General features: G+C 43.5%; 1 protein-coding gene across 1 annotated transcript in view; it reads right to left on the bottom strand.

Annotated features, from left to right (window-relative positions):
- Nucleotides 1–5613: 5613 nt before the first annotated feature.
- The window catches only part of LOC103176759 (testis expressed 264, ER-phagy receptor), a 62473-nt gene continuing 56031 nt past the window's right edge, over nucleotides 5614–12055 (bottom strand). Inside the window, exon 4 of the mRNA XM_042339586.1 lies at nucleotides 5614–6840. Within this exon, the coding sequence (XP_042195520.1) occupies nucleotides 6536–6840 (305 nt within the window). The 3' untranslated portion in view covers nucleotides 5614–6535. The remainder of the gene's footprint in view (nucleotides 6841–12055) is intronic.

Below are 12055 nucleotides of genomic sequence, written 5' to 3'. Positions count from 1 at the left end.
TAATCGCTACTTAATTGGAATATCAAACCCAATGGATGATCAGGTTTTAATATAATTTCAATCGGTCCGCTCGCTATTTTATCCAACATTTGATCTATTTTGGTATCCAACAGATTCAAACAATGTAAGACTCTGGATCCCCTGCAGCTTGGAATTTCTAATTCTCCCTGTTCCTCTCTGTTTACCTTTCACAATGAACGCGATGAATAAATGTTTCATTCCGTATCAAAATAGCCCAAAGGGAGTACAAACATATTTCTAAAAGCTTTGACATCATAATATTTTATTTGCTTAAAGCAATTCAACCCACGGCTGTTTGTGGGGACGCTGCTGTGTGCAATTGGCTGCTGCGTATCGCCCACAAAATATACCGTCAATTCACTTTACAGTATCTCCTATGAAGCGCTTTGAGACCACCTGATAAGGCGCTATGTCAAATGCAAGGATTATTATTAATTAAACACATACACAAAAAATCTTGTAACCTGACATAAACTTCCTGGAGAAGAAAGGAAACTGTTTATCATAACTTCCTTTGGAAACAATCCTTTCCAGAGATGAGGTTGCAGTCACATACAGTCGACACTGTTTCACCCATCGATTGCTTCACACACAAGGCCCAACACTGAATATGCAATAGATGGAGCTGTTCTTCATTATGTTACTGAATGAACAGTACAGAACTGACCATAAGTTATAATATTATATTAGGTTCTTAATCTCCCTGCAATACTACAGCAGATCAAGACAATTCCCTTATATACTTACCTGAATTATTGTATTATCTTATTACTTTATTATTACTGAAAATATCATGTTTTATTATACACTATTTTATTGATTAGAGAGGATGCAATGATTATATTGATTATAACATAAACATACTTAAACCTAATACCTAGTGAAATAGTTTATAATGTATGATGGACATTTCACCAGCTCTGTCTGCATGGAGATGTTCCTCCTAAACTCTCTATTAGATCTTCCGCTAGCTTCCCTTCGAGACGTCTCAAAGCGCTTCACAGGATACACTGTAAAGTGAATTGACTGTATATTTGTGGGCGAAACACAGCAGCCAGTCACGCAAAGCAGCGTCCCACAAACAGCCGTGGATTGAAATGACCAAATTATGATTGTTTTTTTTTCTTGAGGGATTATTATTATATTTATAGACTGATCATTTTTTACAGTCTATTGTGTGAAGCGCTTTGAGACGTCTCGAACACGTGATAAGGTGCTGTATCAAATGCAAGGATTATTATTATTATTATTATTCTTATAGTGAAGCAACATAGTAGGAGCCCCCTCTGAGTATCTCTACTGGTTGAGGAATGATTCTGAGAGATTAAGGTCAAAGACCTCGAGTCTAAGCAGAGTGAATGTTAGGTTCAGTGATCAATGGGCCCACCTTAATGTGAATCTGTAGTGCCAAAATATCCGCAGTTGTGTCCAGGAGATAAATTATGATGGATAAAAGAATGAGAAGGAATGAGAGATCCATCTCAGAGATAAGTACCTCCATTCCTCACAGAAGATAGAATCAGTGACGGCTGCGTTGCATTTTTCTCATTAAGAAACATAATTTGATATTCAACAGATAACCGGATATCATGACTGAACAGCCCTGGACACGGAGAGAAAAAGATATTTTTAATTTAATAATTCTTCCACAAAAGATAAACAATATTTTATGTTTAGCCAATGAAATGAAAAGGGTTAGTGTTTAGCTTTCGTGCAGCGTTGGGTGGAACTTGAGAGCGTGGATTATTTTAATGGAATCCTATTTTGAAGCATGGATTCATATGTAAATTGGTTATTGCCTGAACAATATGAATTTTAATGAAGTTGTTTAGCTGCTTCCAAAATCTGATATTGTAGTCCTTAATTGACGTTTAAAATTAAAATGTGCGAGCCTCTGTCCTTTCAGCAGCAGTCTGTGAAGCCTTTTCCTGCATTAATAATAATAATAATAATCCTTGCTTTTGATATAACGCCTTATCACTGCGACGAGCTGTCTCAAAGCGCCTGGCTCACGCTTACGGAATATACCGTAAAGTGCAGTGACTGTATATGGTGTGGGCGACAACTGGTTGAGCGGAGTTTAGTCAGTTAAATGGTCGCGCGAAAGAACTTGTTAATGTTGAAAACCAAAACGTGTTTAACATTCAATTCAAAGTAATTGCACTGGCACTATTGCTTCGATTGTTCCCTTCTCTAAAGTCGATTAAAAAAAGACATTTTAAAAATCTGCAGGTGAACAGCAGCCCATTCTCCGGTGCCAGAGAAATCACCTCCCTGGACTGGAAAGACCCAGAGGCAAGAAAACTGCCGTCACTTTCAGAGTTATAGCGAAAACTGTGGGCGTCACTGACAATAATCCTTTGAATCGGCTTCGAGCATCAGCCTTCCTGGGAAGTGTCTGTTGTGCAGCCGCTGCTGATAGTAATGTTTAAATATCTGCTGATAATAATGTGAAAGGCGCTACAAATGTAATTTGTTGTTGTGGATAGTGATAAATTAGGCGTATTTATGTCGTTTGGAGCCAATGGACCCTCTCCCTATCTATCTTAAGGTCTTCTGTTATTCTCTCACACATTTTGCTCCCCCACCCAACCCCAACACCTGCTCTGCCTAAAGATATTTAATTCCTTTTTTTCCTCCTACTGAAGTAAGGTGGAGTCCTGTAGCTCAGTGGTTAGAGCACTCGCTCTGTTTGTGGGGACGCTGCTGTGAGCAATCGGCTGCCGCGTTTCACCCACAAAATACACAGTCAATTCACTTTACAGTGTATCCTGTGAAGCGCTTTGAGACGTCTCGAAGACGTGATGAGGCCCTGTGTCAAATGCCGGGATGATTGTTTTTGTATTATTATGGTTTCAGTTAATACAAAAAAAAACCTCCTTCCCCAAAGAAATACTTGCATTGGAGTTGATAATCAGCGCATAGCTATTCCCTCACACATAATCTTTCTCTAACTTTATTCTAACTTTACTCAGTTAATGACAACAAGTGGACTTACCTTCCTTCTCCTGTGGCTGGCTGATTTACCATCTGTGTTTCATCGAACAGAAGGTCTCGAGGTCTGAAGGGCAAAAATGGGTGATGATTTTAACACAGCAGAGAAAGCAGGGAGGAGGGAGAGTGCTCAAGGATGAAACTCCAAGGGAAAATGGATAGAAAAATTGACTAGACAGTAAATAGTCCTCAATATAAACAGTTCAAAGCTGCAATACAGTGACGACTGGAGATGCCTGGGAGGGTTCCACCTTGATGATTCAGCTGTTTAGAAGATCGGAGATGGCTCATATTCACTATCCGTCGCTTCGGTGTTGCAGAGAGGAAGAGTATCTCCCAACTTGTACCCAACACTCATCCAGGTGACCAAATAACATCCCTCCCAGGTGTGCGTTTCAATCCAGACCCAAGGACATTTTCGTGTGCAGGTGGCATACATATATATCGTAGAAGGCTGTATGGCCTGGACACTCAGAAGCCAAGGTGGTGGGTTTCCGTATGTGTCAAATACCCAGATGACCAAAATTTATTTTTTAAGTAAAACCGCAATGTTACTGACTGCTCCCACTGCCCCACGCTGAAGCCTCATTACAGTAACTGCCCTCTGAGACGTCAGGAGCACCTTCATTATATTATGGTGGGGCTGTTAAAATGATTAAATACACGTCTTTAACTGAGTCTCTTTTGAGGCTATTCGCTCTGTCTTCCACACTTAACACAGGAACATAGAAACAGGAGGAGGCCATTCAGCCCCTCGAGCCTGTTCCGCCATTCTGTAAGATCACGGCTGATCTGCACCTCAACTCCAATTACCCGTCCTCGCCCAGTATCCCCTGATACCCTGACCTGATAACATTTGAATGGATCCAGCCATAATCCGCAGCCTGTTGGCAAGTTTCCACTAACCATTTGGACCAGAAAACTTTTGCTTCTTTTAATATTCCATTAATCATCCTAACTAGTTCTCTGTGCCTCCACTGTTCTGCTCTTCTGTTTCAACCCAAGAGACACACTCGTTGGCTCGCTAAAAACCAGCACCGGCGGGAAAACAACTCATTATAAAGCTCATTTGGTGTCAGCGTGGAGAAACCCGGTCAAACTCTTATGCAATAGAATTTCTATCTCGACGTTCAGCATCTCAAAGTGCCCGGGAATATAACAGCAACAACTTGCACTTATATAGCGCTCTCCACGCAGGGTAGTGTCTCAAAGCACTTAACAGTGGAGGAGACTGACTCCGATCCGGGGGTAGGGGAAGGCGGCCGTAAGCACGGTTGAACAGGAAAGCTTTCAGGCGGGACTTGAAAAAGGGGAGTGCGGGGGCAAGGTGGAGGGATTGAGGTAGAGTGTTCAGAGTTTTGGGGCGTAGTGGCTGAAAGCACGACTTCCAGTGGTGGGGCGGAGAGTGTGAGGGATGAGCAGAAGGCCAATGCCAGTCTAGCGGAGGCGCCAGGTGGTGGATTGGGGAGTGAGGAGGTCGGAGAGATAGGGAGGTGCCAGGATACAATAATAATAACCATTATTTGATACAGCGCCTGATCACGTCTTCGAGTCGTCTCAAAGCGCTTCACAGGATACAGTGTAAAGTGAATTGACTGTATATTTTGTGGGTGAAACCCGGCAGCCGATTGCGCACAGCAGCGTCCCCACAAACAGCCGCGGATTGAAGTGACCAAATTCTTCTTATTTTCGTTGAAGGGATTATTACCCCCTGGAGTGCGATCCACCAATCGATTAACAACCGAGTTCCTACTCACTGCTGGTAAACAGAGGCGTGTGTGTGTGTGTGTGTGTGTGTGTGGAGTAAGGAAACTTGCCCAACGTTTCGCACTGTCCTGCCCGGGAATCAAACCTAAATCCTCTCGCTTGCGAGGCGAGAGCTCTAACAACTAAACTCCTGCAAACATTACAAGCAGATGTCACAGATCGCTACAGAGCCAAACTTGTACATCTGTGCCCTTCGAGCAAGTAAGACAATGTTGTCGCTATTCATTCCTTAGTTAGCCGGTCATTAACTCTGAAGATGGATTTTTTTTTCCTGTTGGGTTTGTCCATTATCTACGCTGACTCCTGGTCCTGTTTTCCTCGTCTCGGGACCTGTGGAGAGATTGAAAGGCCTATTGTGGCACGTGTCCCCTTCCTTTAATTAGGTGTGGATTGCTTTGAAATTGCATCTGAAATGTTAACCCACTTTCCTCTCTTTCACCCGCTGATTCATTGACTCGTGTGTTTCCAGCGTTTTCTGGCGACGTTGAAAATCTGCCACATTCTGTCCTTCTGTGATCTCTCCCTCTGGATTACACTCTCAGTTTCAAATGAGCGCAATCAGAACAGAAACACACACTGAGGACCTTCGTCACACGACTTAAATCGTACGGGAGACATTTAAACGCGGCAGGTTTGCTGAACACTCGATTCCCGTTAACCTGAGCTGACAAGAATCTTACAGCGCAGGAGGAGGCCTTTCGGGCCATGGTGCCTGCGGCGCTTCAAAGAGCAACCAACTATTCCCACTCCTCCTGATTTTAACCCCCCGCCCGCACCCCCCGCCCCTCACGCTCTTACCCCAAGTTCTACCAGAGGCAAGAAACAGTTGAGTCATTTTTTTAATTTTAATTTATTGCTGTGCTGGTGTCAGTTGAAGGCTTGACATTTACAGGCAACGCGTAACAGAGTTAAATGTTCTCAGTAACTTTCATTTCAATGTATTGGAAGAAACTTTTAAACGTAGGACTATGGACTGACTATAGCAAAACTAAACTAAAGAAAAAGCATTGGATGATACGTCCCTATAGGAGTACTGTCGTCAACAAACCTTCCAACGTACTCGTTCTCCCCCCCACCCCATCATGTCCAAAGAGCAACTTTTTTTGGAAACCAATTTTTCTCCCAGTTCTTCTGAAGAGATCTGCCTCCTTCTCCTGTCTATCTGGTGGCGTGAAAAACGGTTGGTCTTCAGTACTTTGCTCAAATGGCCATTCTAATAATAATAAAAATAATAATACTCCTTGCATTTGATACAGAGGTTCATCACGTCTTCGAGACGCCTCAAAGCGCTTCATAGGATATACTGTAAAGTGAATTGACTGTATATTTTGTGGGCGAAACACGGCAGCCGATTGCGCACTGCAGCGTCCCCACAAACAGTCGTGGGTTGAGTGACCAACCTAAGAAAAGTTGGGAAATGTGGGAAACTATAGCACTGCTTCCAGAGCAATTAAACCAGCCGTCAAACAGCTACAATCAACCACAATTTTTTTTAAAAAAAAGATGATTTTAAGAGGATACAAAGAAATATACTTTTAAACGCTAAAGCAGAATTAATTTTTAATATCGGCAGTTAATAATTTGTTCGGATCAGTAAATGCAGGTGTTTGTTAATAATCCTCTCACTGTGAATAATTCCCAACATAGAAATCACGGAGCCACACAAAACTCTTACATATCATAGGGAATGTGTCAGGTCAATTCTATAACTCGTTCCGAAATACCGTCGATCAAACATTTGTTCCTTATACTTTCACTGTTCCTCTTCCGTGCTGATGTCCGAAGGTTTCTTCGGACCCGCCGGATGGTCCTGTTCTTTCCTGAGCTCAGAGTTCTGTTGGGAGAGCCCTAACCTTTCCCCGTCATCATGTCCTTCCAGGTCCAGTTCCTCAAAGGATGATCCGCTGGCCATTGATTCACTCCTGTCGCTCTTGCTGTCACTGTCCTCTGACTCCCGCTTTGACAAGAAGGGGGCGACCGAAGGCGCCATTGACGTTTCTCTGCTCTCTGACCTGTCTGTGTAGCTCACCGAGCTGTTGTCGCTGAAGGAATCCGCACCTGTGGGGAAACAAAATACACTGAAGGCTCGTGATTTAACATTTAACTGAGCATTTATACCTTCTATCTCCTTGGGACGGACATATGTTATCGGGTCTTATCACGTCCTTGAGACCTCTCAAAGCGCTTCACGCGACATACTGCAAAGTCAGCGATTTGAGGCGTCCTCCTGAGGTGAAAGGCGCCAGCCACATGTCATTTGTTGTTGTTTTTGTTGTTGTAAAGTGAATTGACTGCGTATTTCGTGGGCGGAACGCTGCAGATAATTGCTCACAGCAGTGTCAAACCTCACACCGTCATGGATTGAGTGACCAAATTATTATTATTATTATTATTAATTTTTTTTAAAAAAATTGAGAGGAAAGGGGAACTTTTAAAGTTGAATTCTCTTCCTGTCAAACCAGGGTTTTTGTTTCTCTTCTGCTCCTCTATCTATTAATCTGAATCAATAATGTAAAAGAGGTCAGGCAGGCCTGATGAGACAGAGTGACCGGAGCCCTGGAGCGATATCCAGGCAATAAATTCTCCAGCTTATTTAAGCCACTGTTCATTTACAGACCAAGTTAAATCCGCAGTCATCATTTGCCGGCTGATTTACACAACCGGCTGGCGGCTTCAACCAGGCCTGCTCCCTGGTCCAGGGATTTCGCCCACAAAATCTACAGTCGATTCACTTTGCGGTGTATCCCGTGAAGCGCTTTGAGGCGTCTCGAAGACGTGATGAGGCGCTGTGTCAAATGGAAGCATTATCATTATTATTATTATTATTATTGATTTTTCAGTAAAGTTTTGTGACTGTGCATTTGAAGGAAAGGGAGATATGTACAGTGCAGCGATTAGTGTCCCGGCTGCAATCGGCAATTCTCCAGGTTCTGTCAGTCCAGGTCTCATTAAATAACCACACTTCAATGTTAGCAACACAACAAGAGGAGGATCATGTGGCTGTAAGTGAAGAGGGTCAGACCGGGGCCCCGGGGGATGGGTTTGTCGCTCTGGTGTTAATTAGGACGGGTTCGCCCGCAGCTGAATCGTAAACGGTTTCACATCAAGAATTCACACGTTAATAAAGAACTGGAGACAGCAGGCCTGAGAGGGCGGCCATTAACCAGCTTCTCTTCTCCGCAACAACCACTTGCGTTCACGCAGCACTACCCTCACGCCGGGCGACGTCCTGGAGAGCTTAACGGTAGCGGAGCACGACACTGAGCGAGGGGGGTGGAGGGGGAGAGAGGTGACCGTAGGCACTGGTTGAAGAGGAAGGCGCAACCTGAAGATGGGGAAGGAAGGAAGAGGCGAGGCGGAGAGATAGAGGGAGAGAGTGACAAGAGTTCCGGGGCGTAGTGGCTGAAAGTGCGGACGCCGATGGTGGAACGGAGGGCACGAGGAACAAGCAGGAGGCAGGAGCCAGTCAAGCAGAGGCAGCGGGTGGTAAAAAGAATTGGAGAGCGAGGCCAGGCGAGACTGGCCATCACTAGCTTCTCTTCTCTGTACGCGGTGAGCTCAGATTCACGGCCTGGGATGTGGTATTGTGAGTTTGTGAACGTCTGTCTCTGAGCTTTTCCCGCATCACATTTGAAAAAAAAAGCACTTTGAGACGTTTCGAAGCCGTGATAAAGGCTCTGTATCAAATGCAAGGATTATTATTATTACTATTATTATAGTTGGTTGTTGCCAGTGTATTTTTGTGCAAAAGATTCAGCCTCTCATTATTCTTCAGGCGTGGTATAAATACTATCCTCTGACCAGGGCTGCTGTTCTTCCTACAGATCCTGTCATCATGTATCCCACAGATGTAATTACTTGCTGTAGTTATAGTTATAACGTGTTAATTGTGCACAGCGATTAAATGTCAGCATATTCCATACAACTAATTGGTCTTTGGGTAAAATTGCAATCGATAGCCCTGGATCGAGCCAGACCCGAACACCAGTGCGTTAATCCTGTGATGATTAATGATATTCACTGAGCAGTTAGCATATGAATTGCACTCTCAAAAGCTCTCACTAGATTATAAACAGATGATACGGACTTTGTGAGGTTCTCCCCAGGACATCGTTCCTCTCAATCAACCCTTCGTTTGTAAACAATAAATAATAATAATCCTGGCCCTCGATGGAAAGGCTTATCACGTCATCTTAGACGTATCAAAGCACTTTACAGGTTATATTGTGGAGTTTTTTTTTAAGGAATTATTACCCCCCGGGAAAGCAATCCACCAATCGACCAACAACCAGGTTCCTGCCTATTGCTGGATAAACAGAGGTGTGTGTGTGTGGAGTAAGGAAACTTGCCCAACATTTTGTCCTGCCCGGGAATCAAACCCGGGTCCTCTCGCTTGCGAGGCAAGTCCTCTAACCACTGAGCTACAGGACTCTGACATTTTGTACATTGTCTCCTAAAATATTCAGTGCTTTGCTTCTCAGCAATGCCACTAAAGTTGGGTGATGGAGAAAAGTGTTTGTCAAAATTAAATACAATAAGAGGTTTCTCAATGCAGTCAAACTTGAACAAGCCGGTGGTTTATACATAACAATAATAATAATCCTTGCAGTTGATTCAGCGCCTGCTCACGTCTTCCAGACGTCTCAAACTGCGCATCCAAAGAGTTTTCCTTCACTGTTGTCCTGTTTTATCACCATGTGATGTGAGTACCAGGTACACTGACCTGCATCAGTCTTACTTACTCCAAACTACTTAATCCAGGTCTTAATTCAGAACAGATCTGTGGAGACACTACTTCAGTGAGCGAGGAGTAAACGTACGGACCGGGCTCCCCTCGGGAGACAGACGGTGGAAGCAGAAAATGTTGTTTGTTTCAAGAACAAACAAGATAGATTTCTGCTAGAAAATAATATCCTGGGGATACGGTGTATAGTTTGGGGACACGACCTGTCAAGCGACTGCCAGGATGGTGGAAGGTAAACTAGATGGACCGTGGTCTTCTCTTGCCAGCAAATTCTTATGTGAGGGGCCTTGGTAAAAAGACTTGCCCACCATGAAGTCCTTTCATATCTTCACGATCAAGCGTAACTATGTCACGTAAGTTTTCCAGATGAGACGCTGCAAAGTTTACTTGCTGTTTAAAACTACAGTTTCCATATTTATTCATCAATGTAAAGATTAAAGCTCCAGATATCATCAGTTGTGAAGCATATGTTATTGCTCTGTATTCAACAGGGTCAGGACTAAAGCACTAGATCTATCCTTTACTGCGCGACCATATGGTATTCATGTTTATACAGAAAAGTAAGGATTAAAGCCCAAACTAGCATCTGTTATGCCAAATCTATGGAGTCCAAATCCAACACCCTTATTTAAAAATTGGCACAGTATTATAAAAGCACAGACAAAATTAGAACCTGACTGATTAAATCAAATCCAGAGAGACTGGATACACAATCTCTTTTGCAGATGGATTTTCTGCAAAAACCAGCCTCGCCTTTCCTTTTCCTTTAGCTTTATTAACGGCTGCTCATTGGACCACACACTTTGACGCGAGAGGTGAACAGTTTCCTTCAGAAGAAGACTACAAGGATGGTGGAGGCGGGAGAAGGAACTCGCGCTGCAGGGCTGGACCGTGTATCAGGCAAGTTGTGGAGTCCTGTAGCTCAGTGGTTAGAGCGCTCGCCTCGCAAGCGAGAGGACCCGGGTTTGATTCCCGGCAGTTTCCTTGCTCCCGACGCCTACCTTTTACCTCACAGTAAGTAGGAACCCGGTTGCGAGTTGATTGGTGGATCGCTTTTCCGGGGATGATAATCTCTTCAAAAAAATAAATAATAATAATAATTTGGTCACTCAATCCGCGGCTGTTTGTGGGGACGCTGCTGTGCGCAATCGGCTGCCGCGTTTCGCCCACAAACAACACGGTCAATTCGCTTTACAGCCTATCCCGTGAGACGTCTCGAAGACGTGATGAGGCGCTGGATCAAACGCCGGGATTATTATTATGTTTCCCCACCCAATTCCAACATCAAATACGTTCCGGAACATTCCCCAGAGCCATCAGTCCTCACCTGAGCAGCATGAAGCACAGCAAAAAAAAAAAACAGAATTATACAAAATTCAGAAGGATAGAGAGCTTCCCCACTGTGCTTCACAGCTAAATTATAGTAATTTAAACCAATCATCAACCATGCATGCGTTCAACTTATTTTTACTTCTCTGCCACGTTAACAGTGTTTGTTATAAATTGGCTCTTTTTAATGTTCCCTGGAGTGGAGAAGTATGAGAATGCACATACATGATTTCACCGTGTTCAGTTTCCCGAGAGAGGACAATAATGAGAAACATTCCCATATATTCAATGACTGCCACACTGCAGACTCGAGTTGATAAACACAGGGCACCATTCAGCAATATTTTAATAATAGCAATAATAATAATAATCTTTGCATTTGATATAACGCCTCATCAGGTCTTTGAGACGTTTCAAAGGGCTTCGCAGGATACGCCGTGAAGTGTAGTGACCGTATATTTTGTGGGCGAAACGCAGTAGCCAATTTTTCGCAAGATCTACAGTTTGCTTTACATCGACTCACCTGCCGCACAGTTGAATGCACCAACCCACCTGTTCAGGTGGACGGTTAAAGACCCTGTGTCATCATTTGACAAGAAAAGAGAATTTATCCCAATGGACAGTCACCTCATGGCTGTTGGTGGGATGTTACTGAGTGCAAATTGCCTTCCGCATTCGCCCACAAATGCAGTCTCCACACTGTTTCACCCACAATTCACTTTACAGTGTCTCCCGTGAAGCACTTTGAGACGTCTCGAAGACGTGATAAGCAGCTGTATCAAATGCCAGAGTTATTATTGTTATTATTAAATATTATTATTATATAAGTGCAAGTGTGTTGCTGGTGCAATACAACAGTGTAACAGGAAGTGCTTCTTTCTTATCATACAAATGTAATTTAGTATTTTTGTGTTTGAAATGACATTTCTCCATTTTTCCTCCCATTGATTTGCCTATTGTTCCTCCCAACTCAACGGTTTTGTTTCTTAACTCTTTGGCGTATGATCAATCTGAGCCCCTCACAAATCACCATCAGTCTCAACCTCACACGTCTCTGAACCAGCTTTGAAAGCTAATCTATAACGCTGAGATCTTATACGAAAAAGAAACACTTCTTGGCATCAAAGGCGGAATGCGAATTAACTATTAATGGCGTCCAGATAAATTATACATCAACTGTATAACAATGCTCTCACGTCC

This window comes from Callorhinchus milii, unplaced genomic scaffold (genome assembly GCF_018977255.1).
Source record: "Callorhinchus milii isolate IMCB2004 unplaced genomic scaffold, IMCB_Cmil_1.0 Scaffold12, whole genome shotgun sequence".
Lineage (NCBI taxonomy): Eukaryota > Metazoa > Chordata > Chondrichthyes > Chimaeriformes > Callorhinchidae > Callorhinchus > Callorhinchus milii.
Note: the sequence above shows the minus strand (reverse complement) of the source record. Positions and strands in the feature narration are given on the sequence as shown.